This window comes from Mastigoproctus giganteus, chromosome 10, assembly GCF_048544385.1.
Source record: "Mastigoproctus giganteus isolate SK-2022 chromosome 10, ASM4854438v1, whole genome shotgun sequence".
NCBI classification, from domain to species: Eukaryota; Metazoa; Arthropoda; class Arachnida; order Uropygi; family Thelyphonidae; genus Mastigoproctus; species Mastigoproctus giganteus.
In genome coordinates this window covers 206,328,962-206,356,861 of record NC_143584.1, presented here as the reverse complement: position 1 = coordinate 206,356,861, position 27,900 = coordinate 206,328,962, and the positions used below count along the sequence as shown (strand labels likewise).

Here is a 27,900-nt window from a genome sequence, read left to right as displayed (position 1 = left end):
ATTAAACTGGAAGCTAAACAAAAAATATTTTTTGACTAGACTTTAATATCTTATTTAATATACATCTCAAGTAAATTGTTGCTAATTACATAAAATACCTGAACTGCTTTTAAAAAAAGCTTTCAACAGTTCAGTGGTCCATATTTCTATCTTTTGGTATAGACAGCAGTTCAAATTTTATAAAGAATAATTTATAAAATTTATTTCATTTTCCATAACAAACAGTACAAATTTTACACATCATCTGATCTCTTAAAAAAATGCTAGATATATTAATAAAAAAATAGTCATTCTGTATGTACCAGTGGATCAGATAAGGCAATATAAACATGATTTCAGAAGCATCAGTAAATAATTTAAATTTTTAGCAATTTGGAAATATTCCAAAACAGAATTTTTTTAATTTAAAACTACCTAAACAAAATTGCAGAGTAAATTAATTCAAGTTGACAAAGCATATGTTACAGTAAAAGACTGGCCCACAAAACATGAAATTCATTAGGATATTTACATAAACTAATTTATATACATTTTCTTCTTCAAAATGCTAACAAACTCAGTCCTAAGGGGGAAAAAAAAATCAAAGAAAATTGTTTTAACTTTTTCCAGTAGTAAGGCACTTGATTGTGGAATGTAAACAGCAGAATAAAATATTAACTGCCATTTTTTGATTGAAATTTTGATTATACTACAAAATTAAACCAAGAAATATATATTTTTTAATTTTTAAAGAATTTTTTTTAAATCAGCAAAAACAGACAATGAAATCTGTAAGTCACTCACTCACACATGCACACACAATTTTCAAAATATTTTATATCTCCATTCAAAAAAATACAAACCTCCTAAAATACTACTAGAAAGTCAGCAATTGTCACCTCAGCTAACTCCAAAAGAAGTGGCAAAGAATAAACTGAATAAGCATGAATATTTAAAAAGAAAAATTTAAGACAGCATAAGAAATAAATTTTTTTTTCTTCATGATTAACAACTGCAATGTGAGGTAGGTACAAAGGATATCCAAAATTATGTAAAGCAAAAACTGTTATCACAAATTATGCATACAGTCTGTACTGCAACAAAGAAAGTAAAAAAAAATAAAATAAAGGGCTGAATTATATAAAATATATGAATATTAAGCACAGGTAGCAATTCAGGGTAATAACATTCTTTAAATTTCTAGATAATATCTATTCTGTCGGACAAATCACTTATATCAAAAATGAAAAACAAATAAAAAGTTCAAAACTTTCTTCCCTCTTTTGAAAAGAACACACTAGCTGACAAACTAATAATACAAAAGGTCAACCTCCAGAAACTTTTGTGATAAGAATTAGGGAAACAATAAGTCCATAAAGGCCCAACACCTCTGCAAAGATGAGGATCAAGATCATTCCTACAAAAAGCCTTGGCTGTTGTGCAGTTCCACGGACACCAGCATCCCCTACAATTCCAATAGCAAATCCTGCTGCAAGCCCACTGAGTCCCACACTTAAGCCAGCTCCAAGATGAATGAAACCCCTACAAATGGAGAAATGCCAGTCAGTCAAGACAAGTAAAGAAAAATGAATTTCAGAAATAATTTTTGTTATTATTATTCATTACCATGTTTACTAAATATAATAACAAGTAATGGGGTAAATCTGACTTTTAGTAAAAAATTTTGCATGTCAAAATATTTAAAAAATTGGGATTTTAAGCCCATAAATTATCCTTCATACTCATTTATTCTTTATTTTTTTTTTTCCAAACCGTGTTGTTGTTGTTGTTTGGTTTTTAGGAGCATTAGCAACTAAGGCCATATTGCTCCGGGAATATGCGGTGGTCATTCCCTGACCGTTCCGCATCCTCCGTATTTGGTGGTGATGGGCTCGAACCCCGGTCTAATCAAGAAGCGTGTGCTATGTACTGCTGCTCCTTCCCACCTGGCTATGGAGGCGCCTTTTCAAACCATGCATAAAAATACTGTCACCCAACTGCAAGAAATATTCTTCACAATAAAGTATGTGAATCTATGCAAGTCTGAATTGCATAGCTTGAACTGATTAATTTTTTAAGGCTTGGATGATTGCTTTCTACAGCAGCATGTTTGAGAGGCAACCAGAGGAAGCAATACTCTTGATCTGATTATCAGCAGTGATTACTAATGCATTAAGAATGAGCAGATAAATGAACCACTAGGTGACAGTGATCACAGTGTACTGATGTGGGATTTACTTAAAGACGTAACTACTAACAGGGATAAAGAGAAGGGTTTTTGCTTTTAGTGAAGGCGGTTTTGGTGTTCTCAGACAGTTTTTAAATTCTAAACATTGGGACTAGCTGACGATGATACCAACGGCAAATTCTAAATGGGAAGCATATAAAAAATTAATCTTTAGTGAAGGTGACTTCGGTGTTCTCAGACAGTTTTTAATTTCTAAACATTGGGACTAGCTGACGATGATGCCAACGGCAAATTCTAAATGGGAAGCATTCAAAAAATTAATCTTTGGTGTAGACTGCAGTTCAAATTTTATAAAGAATAATTTATAAAATTTATTTCATTTTTTGCTTAAAGATGTAACTACTATCAGGGATAAAGGGAAGGGTTTTTGCTTTTAGTGAAGGTGACTAGTGACTATGGTGGTCTCATAGTTTTTAAATTCTATACAGTGGGACAAGCTGATGTTGCCAACAGCAAATTCTAAATGGGAAGTATTCAAGGAATTAATCTTGGAAGCTACTAGACGTTTCATACCAATGAAGAAATACTGTTCAAGGTTTAAGTCTAAATGGATGTCAGATGAACTAATGAGACTCGTGGCAGAGATTGTTTGTTTGTTTGTTTTGGTTTTATTGGCGCATTAGCCTCGTGGCAGAGAAGAAAAATGCATGGGATGCATACAAATTATCAGGCAACAGAGAAGCCCCTATGGTAGATATAATCTAGTCTGTAATCAAGTCGCAAAGGAGGTTAGGCAAGCGAAGGCAGATGAGAAATCTTTGGCAGAGAAGGCAAAGAAAAACAGCAGACTTCTTTGCTTATGTAAACTCTAGAAGGAAGAGGTTGAATCATATTGGTATCGATGGTTGATATCGATATTTGATGTCGATGGTTCAACTCTTGATGATCCTGCTTAGATATATGACAAACTGAATTGAGTATTTTGAATCTACATTCACACATGAGGAATTCTGTAGGGAAGTGGAGGACACAAGCTTACCAAATTATAACGGAGCTAAATGATTTTGTAATAACTGAGAGCAAAGTGGAGGAGAAATTGTTGAAGTTAAACATAAGAAAGGCACCTAGGGTGGATGGGATCTATCCAGTTATATTAAAGGAGGCAGCAAAAGGAAGTAAGCAAACCATTAGCCATAATTACGACAGCATCCTTGTACTCAGGGGAGGTCCCCATGGATTGGAGATGTGCAAATGTATCTCCAAGAATGAGCACAAAGGGGAATCAAAGGATGACACGAATAATTACAGATCTGTTAGTTTAACTTCTGTTCCAAGGAAAATAATGGAGTCACTGGTTATTTCAAGTAACTGCATTATTTTCCTCGGAGCATTTCAAGATCATCTAGACAAGACTGCAGTAATAATTAAGAGCGAGCATGGGTTGTTAAGGGGAACTCTTGTCTGACCAATTTGATTGGATAATATGGTGTGATCACAAAGGAACTGGATGCCAAAAATAATTTTGATATCATATACTTGGATTTCAGGAAAGCTTTTGATACCATTGCACATGGAAGACTACTGGCTTGGTGATGTGAAGGGTTTGTAAAGGTAGGTACCTGGGTGTCCCTATGAACCTTACAATAAAGATCATATTATTTATTTATTGTACAAATTGGAGCAGTATGGCATTAAGGGCAAGTTTCTACAATGGATAAAAGGATGGTTGAGTGGGAGAAGACAGAGAGTGGTAATCAATGGACACTGCTCTTTATGGACTAATGCTATTATTAGAGTCCCCCAGTGTTTGGTGTTGGGCCCACTGTTGTTTTGTATATTTATCAATGAAACTGATGAAGGTATATTGGACTTAATGTCAAAGTTTGCAGTTGATACAGAGGTTAGCAGGGTTGTTAATGACAGTATGCCACTGCAACTCAACCAATCTAGAAAGGTTGGGCTGAGAAGTGGCAATGAAGTTTAACATTGACAAATGCTGTACACAGGTAGCAGAAACCCTAGAAAAAAAATACAAACTGTGTAGTATCACAGTCAGGGTAGTGGAGAATGTAAAAGACCAGGGGGTAATTTTGCAGTCAGATATGAAGTTTTCTGAGCAATGCAGACAGGCTGCCATAACAGGTCTAGGGGTCTGGCCAATGATATACAGGAATTTTGCTAGCAGGTGATTATCCCTTTGTATAAAGTAATGGCCACACTTGAGTACTGCATATAGGTCTGGAGTCCACATTTTAGGAAGGATGTAGAATTACTAGAGCGAGTACAGAGGACAACAAGAAAGTTGACCTTCTCTGTACTTGCCAAGAAAGGCTTAAGTTCTCAAACTGCAGCATCTGGAGACTAGGCACCGGCAAGGAGATCTGATTGAGGTGTATAAGGCCTAGAACGGTCTGAGCAGGCTCAATGCTGATGGAATCCTTCCTCTTGCTCAACTGTGAACCTGATGGGGCATAAATTCGAATTAAGGAAAGACAGTTGTAGAATAGATATGTGGAAGTTTACCTTTAGCCAGCAGGTAGTTGATTGCTGGAACAAACTTCCATCTGTCATAGAAGTAGACAGCTTAAGGAAATTAGCATTAGCCTTAGTAGAGGCATATGATGCAACAGAAGCAAACTTATACAGCATCAGCAAAAAAAAGAAAATCAAGGAAGAACTGGACCAACTTTTGGAGAGAATAGATGGGTGAAATGGGAAGTGGTTTTTTTTTTGGCTGATGCTGTATAAGCTTGCTTTCTTGCATCATATGCCTCTACTAATGCTAATGTTTGTGCCAAAGCAGGCCTGAAAAGAATTCCATACATTAAAATTATTTATAGACTGCTATTTATTCTTTTTTTAAGCCTGCAGTCACATTAAACCCTTTCAATTTATATATACAGTTGCCTCAATTTAAACTTACTGGGGCCTACCTTACATTAGCATTAGCATTAGTAGAGGCATATGATGCAAGAAAGCAAGCTTATTCAGCATCAGCCAAAAAAAAAAAAAAAAAAAACACACCACTCCCATTTCACCCCTCCGTTCGCTCGAAATACCTGTCCTTATTTTTAGGTTTAAGCTACTTGTCATCCTGAACCTTCTTTGTAATATTTGGGCTGAAATTTTTGAATTTAACATTAGAATTTGACTAAGCATTCCTGCAGATTTTGCAATTTCTAAATTAAAATATTGCTTATATACCCTTGAAATAAACTTCCACCGATTTTACTTGAAGGGGAAAAAACCAAATGTGATGTTCATTCTTTAGTATGCATGTTTAGCTGTGAATGGTTGGCTACGAGAGCAGTTATATTGATTGCTCGTGCTACAACTATTGTGTCTGTTTTTATTTTTGTTAAATTAAATTGGTTTATGTTTGTTTCTGAAGCAAAAAGATGATACTTTTAGGAACTTTCCCATTCAGATAAAAGCAGCTGATTAGACAAAATTAAGTTATCATCTCAGGTAGCCCCAAAGAATATACCAAACTGTGAGTAAGATGCACACTATTATCTGTTAATTCTAAGAAAAACTCTGCTGTAAAATAGGCAGCAAGGAATAAAGAAATGAACTAAGTAAGCATGAATATTTTTTAAAAAATTCACAACAGCATAAGAAATTAAGATTTTTATTTTCATAATTAATGCAAAGTGAGGCAGGTAGAAAGGACATCCCAAATTCTTTTAATTAATACCCAGCATATATTTTGAAGGTTGTTTCAAATAATTGTTTTTTTTTTTTACATATGAATTGTAGGGAAATATCTTCAGTTACTTGCTGCTTCTCTATCTTATCTGTTTCAAAGTAACTGTAGACAGTTTATAATAGTTGCAGTAAGAAAACAGCTTTGTAAGCTAATTCATTTTGTAAGCTGTGATTTAGACAACTGAACTTTTCAATTTCAGTTTGCAAAATCTTAAAATTTTCAATTTCAGATTTTGCAAACCCGAACCAAAAAATTGAAACTGATTGTAATACATAAATTGATATAAGAATTGATACTGATTGTAATACGTAAATACATATAGGAATTTACTGCATAAAAAAAGTAACAAGCTTTTTTATATTTTCATGTTTTTTTCACTTTTTAAAAAAAATTTGGATTGATTTTTTCTAATGCTGACCAGTCAAGCTAAAATAAAAAATTAAATTTAATGAGTATGTACACAAATTTGCAATTTTACAATGCTTCAAAGTTTCACAAACTCACTCCACAGAGCTTGCTACTATTAAGAAATTCACATCCACGAAGGTTCTGAGGGATCACTATTAAAAGGATTAACTGTAAGTTAGCTTTTATTTTGAAATGCTGATAGTTTAAGCCAATGATAATTGTATATATGTTATATACAAAATGTTTCACCCTTCTTGATTAATACTGAGTTCAAGTTGACATATAACTGAACTTAAGCTTGCACAATATAATAAATTAAGTTTTGTGAAAAAAAGACTTGAGAAAACAGAATAAACACGATGCTGGTTTGCAATTAATACCTTTGAAAGACTGGACGGAGTACTATGAAGGACTTTTAAAAGAAGACCGGGAAGAGTTCAAGACGATGGAGGATTTTGGTGTAGAAGACTCGGCCTTAAAAGTTTCTGTTAGGGAAGTGGAACTCCTGCTAAAGGAAGGAAGGAATGGCAAATCACCTGGACCTGGAGGAGTTCACATGGAACTCTGAAATATGGAGGAAGAGCAGTGGCTGTTCTGATACAAAAACTGTTAAATAGTATACTGAGCAGAGAAGAAATACCGAAAGACATGATAACAGGATATATTATATTACATCAATTTATAAAAAGGGTGATCGGAAAAGCTGTTCAAATTACAGAGGAATATGCATCCTGAACCCGCTGTTAAAGATCCTTGGAAAATGGATCAGGAACCATTTAGAAGCCCGAATCAAGATATCAGAAGAACAAAGTGGTTTTTCAGCCGGGAGGTCATGTATAGACCATATCTCAACAGTACGACAGATCCTTGAAAAATGCCAATTAAAAGAAAAAAAATCTTTATGATTTTCATTGACCTTGAAAAGGCATATGACAGTGTTCTGAGAAAACTCTTATGGGAAGCACTGAAAGAGGCAAATATTGATGGACAACTGATTAACATTATTAAGGCAATTTACAGGAATAATAGATGCGGAATTAAAGTGGGATCAGCTTTGTCACTTGAATTCCACACTTCAAAAGGCTTATTACAAGGTTGCTGCATGTCATCAACACTTTTCAAAATTTATGGACATCTGCCTAAGATCCTGGTAAAAAAAAAAAAAAAAAGCAATAAAATGGGATTGCCGATTAATAAGAACAACCATATTCACAATTTACTTTTTGCAAACGATCAGGTTGTGATAGCACAAGATTTAGAAGATGCAAAGTATGCATGTTGTCAATTGTTTGAGGAATATAAACAATGGGGTCTACAAATCAATTTTAGCAAGACTGAAATGTTGTCTTCAGGAACAGGACACGTTCTAAATATTGAAGGTTTTAAAATCAAACAAGTCGATAAATTCAAATATTTGGAATCAATCTTACAAAGTGATGGATCATCCCAAGCAGAGATCAATAAGAGAATTGCAGATGGCAGAAAGGCTATCAGTGTGTAGAATTATTTTCAGCCTGGACTGTACTTGTTAACAGGAGAGATTGCTTCTACAGGGATGGGATACACTTAAATAGAAAGGGTGCAAGAATATTTGCTGATGCTATCGAGGCAGTGTTAGGTGGGTCGGAAAACTGCTAGCTTGGGGGGAGACAAAGACCAATAGATTGACACTAGCCACTGGCAGATTCATGCACTGCTTCTATTAGAATGAGCAGAAGCCTGAAAAACAAGATGCATGATATTTCAGAGACTGCTGGGAGCCATTGCGGTACAAGTAAACACATGGGTTGTGTTAGGGTAGCTAAGAATAGAAACAGGTGCAGGTATATTTGCGTGTACACCAATGCTAGGAGTTTAGTAAATAAATTTCATGAATTTGAGGTATTGCTCGAAACATCAAAGGCAGGTATTGTTGGGATATCAGAGACTTGGTGTCACACAGATATAAGGGATGCAGAACTGGAATTTGGGGAGTACAACGTCTACAGAAAGGATAGACAGGATAGGAAGGGGGGGGAGGGGGTTATGCTATTAGTTAAGAAACACATAAAAACCAAGGAAGTGAAGCCAGTCGACATCGCTGGACAATGCAGTGTTGAGTCAGTTTGGTGTGACATAAGCACTGGGAGATCAAAATTGAGAGTAGGAGTGTGCTATAGGCCTAATGACTCTGATGAGTATAATAAGAAACTGTACAGGGAAATAGAGTGGGCCAGTAAATCAGAGAGTCTTATAATGGGAGATTTTAATTTCCCAGATATTGACTGGAATTTGGGGGCTGGTCACTCACACACTAGCAGGGCTTTTGTGGATTTATTGGATGACTGTTTTCTACATCAGCATGTTCGGGAGGCATCTAGAGGGAGTAATACTCTTGATTTGATTATCAGCAGTGATTCTTCATGCATTAAGAATCTGCAGATATATGAACCACTAGGTGGCAGTGATCACAGTGTGCTGAAGTGGGATTTACTCAAAGAGGTAACTACCATTAGGGGTAAAAGGAAGGGTTATTGCTTCCGTAAAGGCGACTACGATGGACTGAGACAGTATTTAAATTCTATACAGTGGGACCAACTGATGATGTTACCAACAGCAAATTCAAAATGGGAAGCATTCAAAGAACTTATCTTGGAAGCTACTAGGCTTTACATACCAACTAAGAAATACTGTTCAAGGTTTAGGCCAAAATCGATGTCAGATGAACTAATGAGGCATATGGCAGAGAAGAAAAATGCATGGGATACTTACAAATTAACACATGACACAGAAGCCTATGATAGATACAAGTTGATATGCAACCAAGTTACAAAGGAGGTTAGGCAGGCGAAGGCAGATTACGAGAAATCCTTGGCAAGGGATGCAAAGAAAAACAGCAAAGAGTTCTTTACTTATGTAAACTCTAGAAGGAAGGGGATGAATCAGATTGGTCCACTTGATATTGATGGGTCAACTGTTGAGGATCCTGCTCAGGTAGCTAACAAACTAAATGAATATTTTGCATCGACATTCACACATGAGGAGTTATTCAGCGAGGGGAATGCCAGAGGTGTATTCAACTCTAGCAGTAAGCTACAGAATCTTGAAATAACTGGGAGTAAAGTGGAGGAGAAATTGTTGAAGATAAACACAAGAAAGGCACACGGGGTGGATGGGATCTATCCAGTTATATTAAAGGAGGCAGCAAAGGAAGTAAGCAAACCCTTAGCCATAATTATGAGAGCTTCCTTGGACTCAGGGGAGGTACCCATAGACTGGAAATGTGCAAATGTGACCCCAATTCACAAAGGAGGATCAAAGGCTGACAGAAGTAATTATAGACCTGTGAGCTTAACTTCTGTTCCAGGAAAATTAATGGAGGCACTGGTTAAAGAAGCACTGCAGGATCATTTAGACAAGACTTCAGTTATAGCTCGGACACAGCATGGTTTTGTTAAGGGGAAGTCTTGCCTGATCAATTTGATTGGATACTATGATGCAGTCACAAAAGAACTGGATGCAGGGAATAGCTTTGATATTATATACTTGGATCTTAGAAAGGCTTTTGATACTGTTGCACATGGAAGACTGCTACACAAATTGGAGCAGTGTGACATTGGAGGCAAATTGCTGCTATGGATAAAGGGGTGGTTGAGGGGGAGAAGACAGAGTGGTAATCAATGGACACTGCTCATCGTGGACTAATGTTATTAGTGGAGTCCCTCAGGGCTCAGTGTTGGGTCCATTATTGTTTTCTGTATTTATAAATGATATTGATGATGGTATATCAAGCTTAATGTCCAAGTTTGCAGACGATACAAAGGTTGGCAGGGTTGTCAAGGACACTACTGACACTATGCTGCTGCAACAGGATCTGGAAAGGTTGAGCAGATGGGCTGAGAGGTGGCAAATGAAGTTTAACATTGACAAATGTAAAGTACTACACATGGGAAACAGCAACCCCAGAGCAACGTATCAACTCTGTGGTACTACACTGACAGTGGTAGAGAAAGAATGGGACTTGGGGGTGGTTGTGCAGGCAGATATGAAGTTCTCTGAGCAGTGCAGACGGGCTGCAAGAGTAGCTTATGGAGTATTGTCAATGATATACAGGAATTTTTCCAGCAGGGATAAGGAGGTGATTATTCCCTTGTATAAGGCAATGGTCAGGCCACACCTAGAGTACTGTATACAGGTCTGGAGGCCTCATTTCAAGAAGGATGTAGAGCTGCTGGAACGAGTACAGAGAAGGGCAACAAGATTAGTGAATGGAACAAAGGGGTGCTCTTACGAAGAAAGGCTTAAGTTTTGCAAATTACAGTGTCTGGAGACTAGGCACCAGCGAGGTGATCTGATAGAGGTGTATAAAGCCTTGAATGGTTTGAGCATGCTCAATGCTGATGGTTTTTTTTTTTTTTTTTTTGATTTGGTAGTTGTTGGCGCATCGGCTTCTGTGGCCATATTGCACCTCCCAAGGTTTTTGCAGTACTTTGATCCAAGCCCGAGGCGGGAATCGAACCCGCGACCTTTGGGTTGCTGGGCATGTACTTTACCCACTCGGCTAGCCTGGTCGGCCAATGCTGATGGGATTCTTTCTCTAGCTCAGAATAATCACCTGAGAGGGCATAAATTCAAATTGAGGAAAGACAGATGTAGGATAGACGTGCAGAAATTTGCCTTAAGCCAGCGGGTGGTTGGTTGGTGGAACAGACTTCCATCCCTTGTCGTGGAGGTTGATAGCCTAAATAAGTTTAAGGCTCAGCTGGACAGGTATTTTGAACGAACAGAGGGGTGAAGTGGAAGTGGGTTTTTTGTTTTTTTTGGCTGATGCTGCATAAGCTTGCTTTCTTGCATCAAATGCCTCTGCTAATGCTAATGCGTGTTAAACTCTGTTCTGTGGAGCAAAAATATCCTAAATAAAACAAAGAAACTTATATTTCAAATGATTGTACAAAGTCTTCTATTGTATGGAGCGGAAACCTGGATTGAATAGACGAGCGGAAAACAAATTGCTTCATACAGAAATGGATTTTTGGAGACTCTCAGCAGGAACTTTTAGAAGAGACAGAAAACGGAATGAAGACATAAGGGAAAAAATGGAAGTGAAAAAGACTATTATTGACACCATCAAAGAAAAGCATCTAACATGGTATGGACATGTAAAACGGACGCAAGAAAACAGATATCCAAAGGCTATCCTGGAACGGATACCTCCTGGAAGGAGAAGAGGAAGACCTAGGAGGACATGGATGGATGGAGTACGGGAGTGCATGACAGCTCAAGGCTTAACCGACCAAGACACCCATAACCGCACTTTATGGCAGGAAAAAATTCCTAACAAGAAATAACTTGTAGGCTGAGGAAACCCATTGTAAATGGAAACACTTCTCTCTTGAAGAAGGTTTTGTGAAATAATGTTTACCAGCAATTTTGGCAAAGCAACATACGAGGGAGTATCAAAAAGTTCGTACCCTGACCTAGATAAAACATCAGTAGGAAGGTTGCCGTTTTTAATATAAGTTGTTTGCATATGCAATAACTAACATGTGAAATTTCATTCCCATAGGTGATCATTTTTTTTTTTTTTTTTTATGAAAACCCCAAACACGAAAGGTATCAAAACCTATAGTACTTAGTACCGTGCATGGGTTGATGGAGAAGTATGGGGGGGAGGGGGGGTGCTGGAAACTTTGCTCAAGAGACTAAACATGGGTTTCACCACTTCAAGCCTCCAATAAGCAAAGTGGTGGTATTTCACCGGTTGATGAAAGTCATCTACCACCTGATACACCAGAGGTGGAGCCCAGAATCTGAGGAAAGACACTATGGTTGACAGAGTGAAGTATCGAGAAGTGATCAAGTTCCTGCATTTGCAGGACAAGAAAGCTCAGGAATTGACAAAGAAATGAAAGCTGTGTATGGGCAGAACTGTCCATCCTATGACACTGTAAAAAAGTGTGAATGGGAGTTCCAGTATGGTCGTACAAGTGTCTTTGACGAGCCAAAAGAACATCCACCAACATCCACAGACAGTTAGATGGTTACAAAGGTTGAGAAGCTGGTGCTGGGCGACAGACTTGTGACAATTCATTTCATCGGATATGCAGTGGGAATTAGTTATAGGTCTGCCCACAGCATTCTACATGACCATCTGCGCATGTCTAAGGTCTCTGCACGATGGCTTCCAAGATTACTGATGCCTTTGCAGTAGCAATGGCAAATGCAATGTTGAGAACTTTTTTGATCGGTTGGCAATAAATGACGAATGCTGGGTGTACCAGTTGTGTGGACGCTTCTTTGATTCATCTCAGGAAGTCATTAATGAAGTGGAATCGTGGTTCCACACAAAAAATGCAGACTACTATGATCAAGGCATTAAACAACTTATCCACAGATGGGAGAAATGTGTTACTATACATGGAGTACATAGAAAAGGATTAAAGTTCCTGTGAAGTTTCACCTTTCTAGGGCTATTATTTCTGGTAAGGGTACGAATTTTTGATACCCCCTCGTAATGTATGTAACAACACCAACAGTCTTTCTAATAGTGGAATAATATGGAATTTTCAAAAATTATAAAATAGCTAAAGCCATTTGGCCTGGCTGATATGAATGAAAAAAACGTACAGAATCATCTTATCCTTTTAACCCTGCAGTGTTTCGCACCACATGAAAAGTACTCTCCCACAAAAATTGTAGATTCAAGGTTAATAACTGAAACTTTCTCACTTTCCTAACAAGAGTTTTATTGGAATAGTTTTTGAAGTGGAATTTCCCAGTTTTCACAGTAACTGCAAAAATTTTGCAGGTCAACATGGGCATGCATGCACTAGCATCATCATGTTGAAACCATATTCCCTCCTAGAGGTTAACAAAATTTCTGATCAAACAGATGTTTGCAACATTATTGAGATACCCTTATTTACATTGAGGTCATTATAACGTTTTGTCCTGTTGCAGATTTAAGACTGCTCTTTCCTTGAAATTCTTGTTTCATTCAGAACAGAGATTTAATTTCTATGAAGGGACTATACAATGAATATTTTGTTCTTGTGTGAACTGGCACACCATTTTTTTAAAACACTTAATCAGTCTTTTTTTTTTTTTTTAACTTTCAAGAAAGCTTTCCAAAAATTGTCTCCTCTTTTGTTTGCAACAAAACACCCTGTATATATCTACTCTATACACCATGTATATCTACTCTACAAATACTGATTTGTTTGTGATTGTCATGTATGTATCTGTCTACCACTCTAAAACATTTGTTTACAGTTTGTTCTGACCAAAATCATATTTATTACACAAAACAGTGTGTATATATAAAAAGGTAAACTGCAGTCATAAATCCACTGCAGGATGGAAGCCTCCTCAACATTTCATGTTGAGGGAAATGGACCATAATCTGCAATGCTGTGTGGTCCAGTGTGGGTTGGCAGATTGACCGTATTTAGCATTCACAGGCTTGAACCCCGATCTACTCAGAGTGTGCTACTGTACTACCGCTCCTGACACTCTGCTATGGAGGCCATATATATATATATATATATCTGATAATTAAAATAAATATGATATTTAAATAAAATCATCAGCCAGTAGTACGGCAATAATGCAGAGCGAAATGAAACGCAAAATAATATAAATAAACAAACAGGGAAGGGAAAGTAGAGATAATAGGACAAAAAGGTAGTCGATAATCCCCTATATAATTTAGTCAATTAAGTCATTAAACCCAATTAATAAAAAACAATATAAATTTAAATAATGCCAATTATAAATAATTTAGCGGTACCGCCCTTGAAGGTACCAGTTCCAAAAGACGTGAAATATCACCAAAAAAGGGTTAAAGAAACTACCAAAAAACTAAAATATCAAAATAATAGACTGACCATCATGCCCCATATCGACAGAGGACCACGAGGCCAATAATGGTCATGGAATCGCTGCATTTCAATCGTCATACAAATCATCGCAAAGGCAGAAATATCGAAAAGAACCAAACCAAACGGGTTTGGTTCTTCGATATTTCTGCCTTTGCGATGATTTGTATGACGATTGAAATGCAGCGATTCCATGACCATTATTGGCCTCGTGGTCCTCTGTCGATATGGGGCATGATGGTCAGTCTATTATTTTGATATTTTAGTTTTTTGGTAGTTTAACCCTTTTTTGGTGATATTTCACGTCTTTTGGAACTGGTACCTTCAAGGGCGGTACCGCTAAATTATTTATAATTGGCATTATTTAAATTTATATCGTTTTTTATTAATTGGGTTTAATGACTTAATTGACTAAATTATATAGGGGATTATCGACTACCTTTTTGTCCTATTATCTCTACTTTCCCTTCCCTGTTTGTTTATTTATATTATTTTGCGTTTCATTTCGCTCTGCATTATTGCCGTACTACTGGCTGATGATTTTATTTAAATATCATATTTATTTTAATTATCAGATATAATTAGGCATCATGTGGAGGATGTGCATTTGCTGCCTCTAATGATAGCTACATAGCCATATTTATTTATTTTTATTACTTTTACCTAACTTTTACCTCACATAATATATATATATATATATATATATATATATATATATATATAAAAACAAACATTTCAAAATGATAAAAAAAAAAAAATACTCCCATTATCATTATATGTGAATCCATCCAATTGGGTGTTTACATGTAACAATGGGGATATTTTTTCCATTATTTTAAAACAAGATGGACAACATTTAATTTAATATGACAACTGTTTGTAACTCATTTTTTTATAGTCTGGTCCAAAAACTGAATTTACAATAGTTCTGTGGGAAGTAGTAAAAGTATACCTTGGGGAGGTATTTTCTTGCATAGGGGAATGCTTCTATTTTGAGCCATGCCATCTTAAAAATATGCATCTGTTTGAAACTTTTCTGCTTCCAGTCTCACTTAAATAAAATTTTCTATGCTTAATCCACAACACAGAATTGTCCAGTTGCACTAAAATCATTCTCATCTCTTGAACTAATATTATCTGATAAATAGTAAATATCTGTTGAACCAGAATCTGATTGACTAAGAGAAATTTTAACTTACACATGCTAATATCTCTTACTGAAATGACAAAAGCAAAGCTAAAAGTTCAGTAGCCAAATTATGATTGCAAAAAAAAAATAACACAGAGTAAATTATATATATGATGCTCTGATAGTTTAGTGAATATTGCATTCAAAACAAAATTAAGACACTGAATTGCATGGTGCATGTACTATATATGGACATATCAAGTTGAGATCACTACATCTGCTCATACCACTCATAGGCATATGGTTATTTTACCTTCAACAAACAGAAAATTTTACCTTCAACAAACAGAAAATTTAACTGTGGAATCAATTGGTATACTATACATATATCTCTAACTTCAGTAGAAACTTTTATATTGATTTTTTAAATATCATACATTTTTGCATGCCACAGTTTTACCACAATGTTGAGAAATGGCTGTAAAGATCAATGATGACTGCTAAAAATGGAGGGGACGATGCACTTACACTGTAGTAAGTAAACCTAGTGAAAGGAATACTTCTAGGCTTAATAACAAAGCTTATGGGAATAGGTCAAAGCATTATGGAACTAAATTTAACTTGAAGTTGTTTTGATGTCTAGTGAGGTTTCCTTTTAACAACTAGATGCATATACTGAGTAACAAAAGACAATTTAAAACAATATTTATTGACAGCCATACAACCAGTATTAACCGTAATTCAAAATGTAATACTGGTTAAAAAAGAAAAGAAAAAAAAAAAAAAAAAAAGCGGGGGGGGGGGGGGGGGGGGGGGGAAGGCGGTTTACAAAGTTCGACTAAAAATAAAAATCACCCTTAAGAACATCCCAAAACTCTACAATCAAATTATCTGTATATTTCTTAATGGCTAGTTAAACTATAAAATAGAGTGCATTAATGCTAAAATATATTTTATACAAAAATAACCTGCAAGTTGAGAACCCAGCCAAAAACTTTTCCATGGACCCTTAGCCTATGTCATTAATGTATTTGCCAATCTCGGACATCATTAATAGAGAGTACATAATTTAGAACAGACATGAATCTTAGCAGTATCTTTAAAACTTGTTAATTGCCTTACTTATAGAGACTATAAGGTTCCTTCACAGCATTTCCGATGAGTACTGCAACTACCAGCCCATATATAGCAATGATACCAGCCATAACTACTGGAATTACAGACTTCATTATAAGTTCAGGTCTCATTACAGCCATGGCTGCAATTCCTGTGCCTGACTTGGCTGTCCCATATGCTGCTCCAAGAGCTGAAAAAAAAATATATATAAATTAAAAATAAAAAAGAGAAGCAACACTGGAATGTAATTTGGAAAAGATGAAACATGGTGATTACTCATACATAAATTATGTAATGAAACTCTCTTATACCATGTGAATAATTCAAAGTTAGTTTATTAAGCACTTCTGACCTAACTACAGTGCATTTAATACAAAGGTGATATTCAAGGCCCTATGTTAGATCCTATTATGACCAATACATGAGTTGACAACTGCTCCAAGCTATGGCTCTCCATGGCTATCATGCAGCAGTCTTAGTTTGACAGCCATGGAATAAGCAGCAGTTATCAGCTCAGGTGCTGGCCCAATGATTGGATCTGGCAAAGGGCTGAAATGTCACCTTTGTATCAAATTTAGTGTAATTAGGTCACACAAGCACTTGAATTATTCACATGATATAGTATTTCATTACATAATTAATACTTGAGATTATTATATAGATGTTGGATAACGAAAAGTTCAAAGGCAATAAATTTTTAGTTGAAAATTTGTAAACTCTCCTGGCCTGAGCCATCCAGAGTATAAAAAATATAATATAAATCTGTTTATACTCTGGTCGGCTCAGGCTAGGAGAGTTTACAACTTTACTCTAACAGCTTTATTGCCGCCAACATAACAGCACAGCAGCAAATAATGGGCTGTGCGCTTTTCATAGCAGAATGATGTGTGAATTCCCTAACCCCTCTAAAAAAAAAAAAAGACAAGCATAGCCTTTATTATTAGCTATATGGTGCAAGGAAGCCTGAGGCTTATGCTGCACTAGCCAAAAATAAATTCCCGAGTTACCCTGAGAGAGAGAGAGAGTCAAAAGGGAATCACCAAGAAAGAGAAGAATGATGATATCCAGCTTAGGACTCTGGATGTTCCAAGCCCATACTCACCAGATATGAGCCCCTGGGGGTAAGAAAAGGTAACAAACCAAAGAAATTAACAGTTTCAATGATTAAGTTTACAGAAAGCACAATTCATGGTTTTCAAATGAATTTGTTTATGTTCTTTTTTATGTGATAGCTGGTCTACGCTGGGCCCAAGGTTACTGATTAACTTTATGTCAGAGTTTCAGCATAATGATCAAATTTCAGCAGTCAACCCAAGCTGATGGAACTTTAATACCAACAAAATCCCAGATGAAACTGGTTATACTTAAAATAGTATTTTCCTTGTTTATTAGTGTTATCTTATTCTTTATTTATATAATGTATAAGTTAGTGCTATTGCATCATTTTAATATGCAGCAACCTGCTAAAGTAGTACATAACTTTCCATCATTTAATTATATCTCATATTGTGAATGCCTTCACAATGAGTTGCCATGATATTGCACTACCTCGAATAAATAACATTTATTCGAGAAGACTTGTTACTTATTCTTGGTGGATACCACCACCCAGATGGCAGTTTCGAAGCTTGGCCTCTCCTCGGTGGGTGGGTGGGCAGGTACCCTTGTGTTGTAATGACAACAACCCAGTTGTGAAGTATAGCTCCACAATATGAGAAATGTCTGATGGTGTGCAACTGGTTATTAGACTGAAAACCTTTTAGGGCTAAAGATTCATGTTGCGAGCAAGTTTACTGGCGCATAAGTTAGTGCTACTACATCATTTTAATATGCAGCAACCCACTCTGCATATTTAAATGATGAAATAGCACTAACTTATACGCCAGTAAACTTGCTCGCAACATGAGGCTTTAGCCCTAAAAGGTTTTCAGTCTGATAACCAGTTGCACACCATCAGACATTTCTCATATTGTGGAGCTATACTTCACAACTAGGTTGTCATCATTGCAACACTAGGGTACCTGCCCACCCACCGAGGAGAGGCCAAGCTTCGAAACAGTGCCATCTGGGTGGTGGTATCCACCGAGAATAAGTAACAATAGTCTTCTCCACTGGTGAAGCATTACTTATTCCGAGATATTGCAATATCATGGCAACTCGTGAAGATATTCACAATATGAGATATACTTAAATGATGTCGATTATTTACTACTTTAGTAGATTACTGAGTATTAAAATGATGCAATAGCACTAACTTATACATAAACCTTCTCGCAACGATCTCAAAAGAAATTTGAATATACTAAAAATAAGTGCTTTTTAATTATTAATTTTAAGTTTAAGAGAAGAGATCATTTTTCTACAGAGAAAGCAGCAATAACCAATAGAAGTTCGCAAGGCACTTGATAATGGTTTTATTTGAGAAGGGAAATTATGAGGAAGCAGACTGATTTCTGCAGAATATAAATAGTGTTATTATGATGTTTGTTTTTATTGTATTGTTTATTTATAGTATTTATTTTTGTTGTTTTGCCGAAAAATCTTGCAAAAAAGAGGTAAAAGCTATTTGAAAAATCTTATTTTGACAATGAATTTGCATTTCATGTTAAAGAACCTGCTAGTAGCTTTCAATCATAGACCTGCTTGGAAAACATTAAAAGTTTAAATACTTTGTCAGGGAAACAAAGAAATTATTCATTCTACTACATTAAGTTCGAGTTCAAAATAATACTCTGAGCTTGAACTTTTTGGGTACCAAAAACTGTTTTGCTTTTGTAGCCTAAGAAAGTTAAACAGAATTTTGTATATTATTTTTTTAGATTAATATGAGTAAACTGCTTATGGGACTTATAGGGTGAAACACTTGAAATCACAAGGCTTCACGTTTTCATTAATGCACATCTGCTTTTTCATAGGTTTTCAATTTGAACATCTTTTCCCTATAGTATAAAAGAAGGGGGGGACTACTGGTACTCAAATTGGTCACCTCACAGGCCACATCATCCAATTTTTGTGAATAAGTGATTGTTGTGTGTTCCTTTGCAGTGTTGCAAAGTGCTCCTTTACTCAAAAAAGGTTGGGGAAAAAAACACTGTCATATTTTTCACTGTTTATTGACACATTTTTGACAGGGATTGCAGACCACAGGTGGGAAACAAAATAAAGATTCCAGTGTAGCAGAGGAAACGATATGAAATTACTTTGCATCTTTTAAAACTCCCTTTTTTTTTTTTTTTTTTTTGTTTAGGTGCATCCTCCCAAATCACATTTGCAATAATAGTTACTCGGTGACATTCAGTTTTCACTAAAATTTTCTTTTACTGTAAACCTTTTCTTTCATTTTATATAAACAAATGTTCTTAGCATTAGCATTAGCATTAGTAGAGGCATTTGATGCAAGAAAGCAAGCTTATGCAGCATCAGCCAAAAAAAAAAAAAAAAAAACCCACTTCCACTTCACCCCTCTGTTCGTTCAAAATACCTGTCCAGCTGAGCCTTAAACTTATTTAGGCTATCAACTTCCACGACAAGGGATGGAAGTCTGTTCCACCCACCAACCACCCGCTGGCTAAAGGCAAATTTCCGCACATCTATCCTACATCTGTCTTTCCTCAATTTGAATTTATGCCCTCTCAGGTGATTTTTCTGAGCTAGAGGAAGAATCCCATCAGCATTGAGCATGCTCAAACCATTCAAGGCTTTGTACACCTCTATCAGATCACCCCGCTGGTACCTAGTTTCCAGACACTGTAATTTGCAAAACTTAAGCCTTTCTTCGTAAGAGAACCCCTTTGTCCCATTCACCAATCTAGTTGCCCTTCTCTGTACTCGTTCCAGCAGCTCTACATCCTTCCTGAAATGAGGCCTCCAGGCCTGTATACAGTACTCTAGGTGTGGCCTGACCATTGCCTTATACAAGGGAATAATCACCTCCTTATCCCTGCTAGAAAAATTCCTATATATCATTGACAATACACCATGAGCTACTCTTGCAGCTCGTCTGCACTGCTCAGAGAACTTCATATCTGCCTGCACCACCACCCCCAGGTCCCTTTCATTCTCTACCACTGTCAGTGTAGTACCACAGAGTTGATACGTTGCTCTGGGGTTGCTGTTTCCCATATGTAGTACTTTACATTTGTCAATGTTAAACTTCATTTGCCACCTCGAAGCCCATCTGCTCAACCTTTCCAAATCCTGTTGCAGCAGCATAGTGTCAGTAGTGTCCTTGACAACCCTGCCAACCTTCGTATCGTCTGCAAACTTGGACATTAAGCCTGATATACCATCATCAATATCATTTATAAATACAGAAAACAATAAAGGCCCCAATACTGAACCCTGAGGGACTCCACTAATAACATTAGTCCACGATGAGCAGTGTCCATTGATTACCACTCTCTGTCTTCTCCCCCTCAACCACCCCTTTATCCATAGCAGCAACTTGCCTCCAATGCCACACTGCTCCAATTTGTGCAGCAGTCTTCCATGTGCAACAGTATCAAAAGCCTTTCTAAGATCCAAGTATATAATATCAAAGTTATTCCCTGCATCCAGTTCTTTTGTGACTGCATCATAGTATCCAATCAAATTGGTCAGGCAAGACTTCCCCTTAACAAAACCATGCTGTGTCCTAGCTATAACTGAAGTCTTGTCTAGATGATCCTGCAGTGCTTCTTTCACCAGTGCCTCCATTAATTTTCCGGGAACAGAAGTTAAACTCACAGGTCTATAATTACTTGTGTCAGCCTTTGATCCCCCTTTGTGAATTGGGGTCACATTTGCACATCTCCAGTCAATGGGTACCTCCCCTGAGTCCAAGGAAGCTCTCATAATTATGGCTAAGGGTTTGCTTACCTCCTTTGCTGCCTCCTTTAATATAACTGGATAGATCCCATCCACCCCAGGTGCCTTTCTTGTGTTTATCTTCAACATTTTCTCCTCCACTTTGCTCTCAGTTATTACAAGATTCTCTAGCTTACTGCTAGAGTTGAATACACCTCTGGCATTCCCCTCGCTGAATAACTCCTCATGTGTGAATGTCGATGCAAAATATTCATTTAGTTTGTTAGCTACCCGAGCAGGGTCATCAACAGTTGACCCATCGATCTCAAGTGGACCAATCTGATTCATCCCCTTCCTTCTAGAGTTTACATAAGTAAAGAACTCTTTGCTGTTTTTCTTCGCATCCCTTGCCAAGGATCTCTCGTAATCTGCCTTCGCCTGCCTAACCTCCTTTGTAACTTGGTTACAGATCAACTTGTATCTATCATAGGCTTCCATGTCACCCATTAATTTATATGTATCCCATGCATTTTTCTTCTCTGCCACATGTCTCATTAGTTCATCTGACAACCATTTAGGCCTAAACCTTGAACAATATTTCTTAGTTGGTATGTAAAGCCTAGTAGCTTCCACAATAAGTTCTTTGAATGCTTCCCATTTTGAATTTGCTGTTGGCAATATCATCAGTTGATCCCACTGTATAGAATTTAAATACTGTCTCAGTCCATTGTAGTCGCCTTTACGAAAGCAATACCCCTTCCCTTTACCCCTAATGGTAGTTACCTCTTTGAGTAACTCCCACTTCAGCACACTGTGATCACTGCCACCAAGTGGTTCATTTATCTGCAGATTCTTAATGCATGAAGAATCACTACTGATAATCAAATCAAGAGTATTACTCCCTCTAGTTGCCTCCCGAACATGCTGATGTAGAAAACAATCATCCAATAAATCCACAAAAGCCTTGCTACTGTGTGAGTGACCAGCCCCCAAATTCCAGTCAATATCTGGGAAATTAAAATCCCCCATTATAAGACTCTCTGATTTACTGGCCCACTCTATTTCTCCGAACAGTTTCTTATTATACTCATCAGAGTCATTAGGCCTATAGCACACTCCTACTCTCAATTTTGATCTCCCAATGCTTATGTCACACCAAACTGACTCGACACTGCACTGTCCAGCGATGTCGACTGGCTTCACTTCCTTGGATTTTATGTGTTTTTTAACTAATAGCATAACCCCTCCTCCCTTCCTATCCTGTCTATCCTTTCTGTAGACATTGTACTCCCCAAATTCCAGTTCTGCATTTCTTATATCTGTGTGACACCACGTCTCTGAAATCCCCACAATATCTGCCTTTGATGTTTTGAGCAATACCTCAAATTCATCAAATTTATTTACTAAATAAATTACTTTATTTCTTGTTTAATTCCAGCATGATCACTAGATTAGAAGAGTTTACGATTAATTATATTGACAATGAATACAATTATCAACTGTATTTAGCAGTCATGTGGGCTTGAATTACTGTCAATTCAGATGAATGTGTATTACTGCACTCCTATCATTGACCACTTGGGCCTAAACATAGGTGAGATTTCAAAATAACTAATCATAATGAATTTTTTGCTAAAACTATTTGGTGAAATGAGACTTAAAGCTCAAACAATAAGGAAAGTTGTCCAGGAGCTGGAAATTGTTATTTTTAATTTTTTTTTAAAAATTTCATAATAATCACCTCCTGAAGTAATAACATTCATTGCAGTGGGTTTTTTGTTAATTGAAATTAACGAAAAGACCACACTGGATATTTAAAAGTAGATCATAACAAATTAGCATTTGCAAAGGCACATGACACAAGAAAGCAAGCTTAAAAAAGCATCAACCAACAAAAAAAAAAAAAAAAAAAAAAACCCTTCTCATTTCACCCATCCACTTGGTCCAAATCTTTGTCTAGGTCTGCCTTGAATCTATTTAAGGTATCAACTTCTACAACAACAGATGGAAATTTATTCCAGCAATCAACCACCTGCTGGGTAAAGGCAAACTTTCACATATCTATCCTACAATTGCCTTTCCTCAATTTGAATTTATGCCCTCTCAGGCAATTATTCTGGGCAAGAGCAAGAATCCCATCAGCTTTGAGCATGCTCAAACCACTCAAGGCTTTATACACCTCAATCAGATCACCTCACAGGTGCCTAGTGTCGAGACACTGAAATTTGCAAAACCTAAGCCTTTCTTCGTAAGAGCAACCCTTTGTCCATTCACTAATCTTGTTGCCCTTCTCTGTACTAGTTCCAGCAGCTCTACATCCTTCTTAAAATGAGGCCTCCAGACCTGTATACAGTACTCAAGGGCACCTCCGTAGCCAGGTGGGCAGTAGCAGCAGTGCATAGCACACGCTTCTTGGTTAGACCGAGGTTTGAGCCCGTGACCACCAAATACGGAAAGGTCGGGAATGACCACCACATACCCCCAGAGCAAAATGACCTTAGTTGCTAATGCTCCTAAAAACCAAATAAACAAACAGTACTCAAGGTGTGGCCTGACCACTGCCTTATACAAGGGTATAATCACCTCCTCATCCCTGCTAAAAAAATTCCTGTATATCATTGACAAGACACCATGAGCTACGCTTGCAGACTGCCTGCACTGCTCAGAAGACTTCATATCTACCTGCACAATTACCCCAAGGTTCTTTTTATTCTCTACCACTGTCAATGTAGTACCACACAGTTGATACATTACTCTTGGCTTACTCCTTTCCATATGCTGTACTTTACATTTGTCAATGTTAAATTTCCGTTGCCACCTCTCAACTTTTCTAGATCCTGTTGCAGCAGCATACTGCCATTAACAACCCTGCAGACATTTGTATCATCTGCAAACTTGGACATTAAGCCTGATATACCATTGGTAAAAAATGGAAAACAACAATGGACCCAACAATGAAGCCTAGGGGGACTCCACTAATAACATTAGTCCACAAAGAGCACTGTCCATTGATTACCATTCTGTCTTCTCCCACTCAACCATTCCTTTATCCATAGCAGCAATTTGCCACCAATGCCACACTACTCCAATTTGTGCAGCAGTCTTCCATGTGCAATAGTATCAAAAGCCTTTCTAAGATCAAAATACATGATATCAAAATTATTCTTTGCATCAAGTTGCTTTGTGACTATATCATAGTATCCAATCGAATTAGTCAGACAATGCCTCTCCTTAAAAAAAACACATGCTGTGTCCCAGCTATAACTGAAGTTGTGTCTAGATGATCCTGCAGTGATACTTTCAATAGTGCCTCCATTAGTTTCCATGGAAAAGAAGTTAAACTAACAGGTCTGTAATTACTTGGTTCGCCTTTGATCCCCTTTGTGAATTGGGGTCACACTTGCACATTTTCCAGTACACGGGTACCTCCTCTGAGCCCAAGGAAGCTCTCATTATTATGGCTAAGGGTTTGCTTACTTCCTTTGTGGCCTCCTTTAATATAACTGGATAGATCCCATCCACTCCAGGTGCCTTTTTTACGTTTATCTTCAACAATTTCTCCTCCACTAGGCTCTCATTTATTACAAAATCATCTAGCTCACTGCCAGAGTTCAATTCAACTCTGGCATTCCCCTCCCTGAATAACTCCTCATGTGTAGATGAGATGTAGATGCAAAATACTCATTTCACGTTAGCTACCTCAGCAGGACCATCAACAGTTGAACCATCGATATCAAGTGGACCAATCTGATTCGTCCCCTTCCTTCTAGAGTTAACATAAGTAAAGAACTATTTGCTGTTTTTCTTTGCATCCTTTGTCAAAGATTTCTCGTAATCTGCCTTTGCCTGCCTAACCTCCTTTGTGACTTGGTTACCGACCAGCTTATATCTATCATAGGCTTCCGTGTCGCCTGTTAATTTATATGTATCCATGCATTTTTCTTCTCTGCACATGTCTCATTAGTTTATCTGACATCCATTTTGGCCTAAACCTTGAACAATATTTCTTAGTTGCTATGAAAAGCTTAGTAGCTTCCAAGATTAATTCTTTGAATACTTCTCATTTTTAATTTCCTGTTGGTAACATCAGTTGGTCCCACTATATAGAATTTAAATACTGTTTCTGACCAACGTGGTCACCTTTACGAAAGCAAAAACCCTTCCCTTTACCCCTGATGGTAGTTACCTCTTTGAGTAAACCCCACTTCAGCACACTGTGATCACTGCCACCTAGTGGTTCCTTTATCTGTACTCTTAATGCATGAAGAATCACTAGTGATAATCCGTTCAAGTGTATTACTTCCCCTAGTTGCCTCCCAAATATGATACTGTAGAAAACAATAATCCAATAAATCCACAAAAGCCTTGCTAGTGTGTGAGTGACCAGCCGTCAAATTCCAGTCAATATCTGGAAAATTAAAATCCCCCATTATAAGACATTCTTCTAATTTACTGGCCCACTATTTCTCTGTACAGTTGTTTATTATACTCATCAGAGTCATTAGGCCTATAACACACTCCTACTCTCAATTTTGCTTTCCCAGTGCTTATGTTGTTGTTATTTAGTTTTTAGGAGTATTAGCAACTAAGGCCATATTGCTCCGAGGATATGCGGTGGTCATTCTCTGAACTTTCCGCATCCTCTGTATTTGGTGGTCACTGAATCCCAGTCTAACCGAGAAGCGTGTGCTATGCACTGCTGCTCCTACACACCTGGCTACGGAGGTGCCTCCAGTGCTTATGTCAACACCAAACTGACTCGACACTATACTGTCAGCCATGTTGACTGGCTGTACTTTCTCGGATTTTACGCGTTTCTTAACTAATAGCATAACTCCTCCTCCCTTCCTATCCTTCCTGTACACATTGTACTCCAAAAATTCCAGTTCAGCCTACCTTATATCTGTGTGACACCACATCTCTGATTTTTTTTTTTTTTTTTGATTTGGTAGTTGTTGGCGCATCGGCTTCTGTGGCCATATTGCACCTCCCAAGGTTTTTGCAGTACTTTGATCCAAGCCCGAGGCGGGAATCGAACCCGCGACCTTTGGGTTGCCGGGTAGGTACTTTACCCACTCGGCTAGCCCGGTCGGCACATCTCTGATATCCCAACAATATCTGCCTTTGATGTTTTGACCAACACCTCAAAATTCATCAAATTAATTTAACAAACTCCTAGCATTGGTGTACAGGCAAGTATACATGCACCTGTTCCTATTTTAGCTACCCTAACACAGTCCCGGGAGTCATTCTGCAATGACTAACAGCAGTCTCTTGAATCCCATGCACCTTGTTTTCCAGGCTGCTGCTCATTCCAATAGAAGCAGTGCAATAATCACTTTCACCTCTGCCGGCGGCTATGTTAATCTATTAATCCATATATCCCCCTAAGCTAGCAGTTTTCCGACCCACCTAACACTGCCTCGATAGCATCAGCAAATATTCTTGCACCCTTTCTATTTAAGTGTATCCCATCCCGGTAGAAGCAGTCTCTCCTGTTAACAAGCACAGACCAGGCTGAGAAAAATTCTACCCATTGAGACTTGCACAATCTCTCCAGGGCCGAATTTAGCGACAAGTAAATAAGGTTAGTCTTTACAATCTCTTATCCTTTGAGATTGAACATTGCGTGTAGCAATGATGACTAGCCTGGCCCACTATGATTAGTATCAGGGGTTAACCCCCCCCCCCCCCGCTGTTATATAATCGGAAAATTAGTACCCGATTTTAAAAATGCGACGGGGAGGGTTAGTTTTAGTTAGGGATTAACACGCTAACTAAAACTAACCATTGATGTTATTTGATTTTTAGGAGCATTAGCAACTAAGGCCATATTGCTCCAGAGATATGTGGTGGTCATTTCCTGACCTTTTCGCATCCTCCGTATTTGGTGGTGACGGACTCGAACCCCAGTCTAATCAAAAAGCGTGTGCTACGCACTGCTGCTCCTTCCCACCTGGCTACGGAGGCACCCTAACCATTGAGCGCAAAGCATGTCAATCAGTGCAACGATCAATCGGAAGGGGTACCAGATTGTAACGACTAATTATCGTACAATAATTTGGGGTTTTCTGGCAAGAATTAACTGCTAAGCAGTACTCTTTCTAATGTGCAATCAGTTTTATTATTTTGTTCATTTTTTAAATTTTTGACGTGGGCACGTTAATTGCACCGAGAATCTATCATTAATCTAAAAAACATAATACTCGTCCATTCTCCGGATTCCACAATGACAGGAAACACAAATAAAATGTAACACTGAATGAATTAATTTTCTGCTTGGTATTATAACCCGATCCGGTATATTTTGCATTGTGAAATTATTTTAAAATTCGTAATAAGACAGATTTATACCACCTCAGAGAAATTTCGTACGTAAATGTCTTGTGAAATTGAGTATTTTCATAGGTACAGCGGAAATCAATTGCAAATTCAACAGCTAAACGGGTTTAATGCAAAATGTATATATTTTCAGGCACACAAACTAAATGGGACTTCAATTTAAAAGGCCTTACCACTAAAAGACATCGCCGCTGCGGCTCCAATAACACCAAAGAAGGGTGCGTAGATTGGATAAGCATCGTCTGACATGTTTTCGATGGTTTCTTTGGTTATTTTCAAAATAAAAGAGAAAGAGAATTACAGAAAAGATCACAAAAAATTACTGAATACCCGGAAACAAGGAAGTGGTAACACTAAAAGAACACAACTTAATACACCCACAATGCCA

The 27,900-nt window shown here is 37.4% G+C and overlaps 1 protein-coding gene across 1 annotated transcript; it reads right to left on the bottom strand.

Annotated features, from left to right (window-relative positions):
* Positions 1 to 25: 25 nt before the first annotated feature.
* On the bottom strand, positions 26 to 27,900 carry LOC150079809 (V-type proton ATPase 16 kDa proteolipid subunit c-like). Its single transcript, XM_090383666.1, has 3 exons — positions 27,686 to 27,900; positions 16,392 to 16,575; positions 26 to 1,521 (listed from the first exon to the last, which is right to left on the bottom strand). Exons 1-3 carry the CDS (start codon positions 27,759 to 27,761, stop codon positions 1,305 to 1,307), a joined length of 477 nt encoding a protein of 158 aa, XP_090239792.1. The 5' UTR covers positions 27,762 to 27,900; the 3' UTR covers positions 26 to 1,304.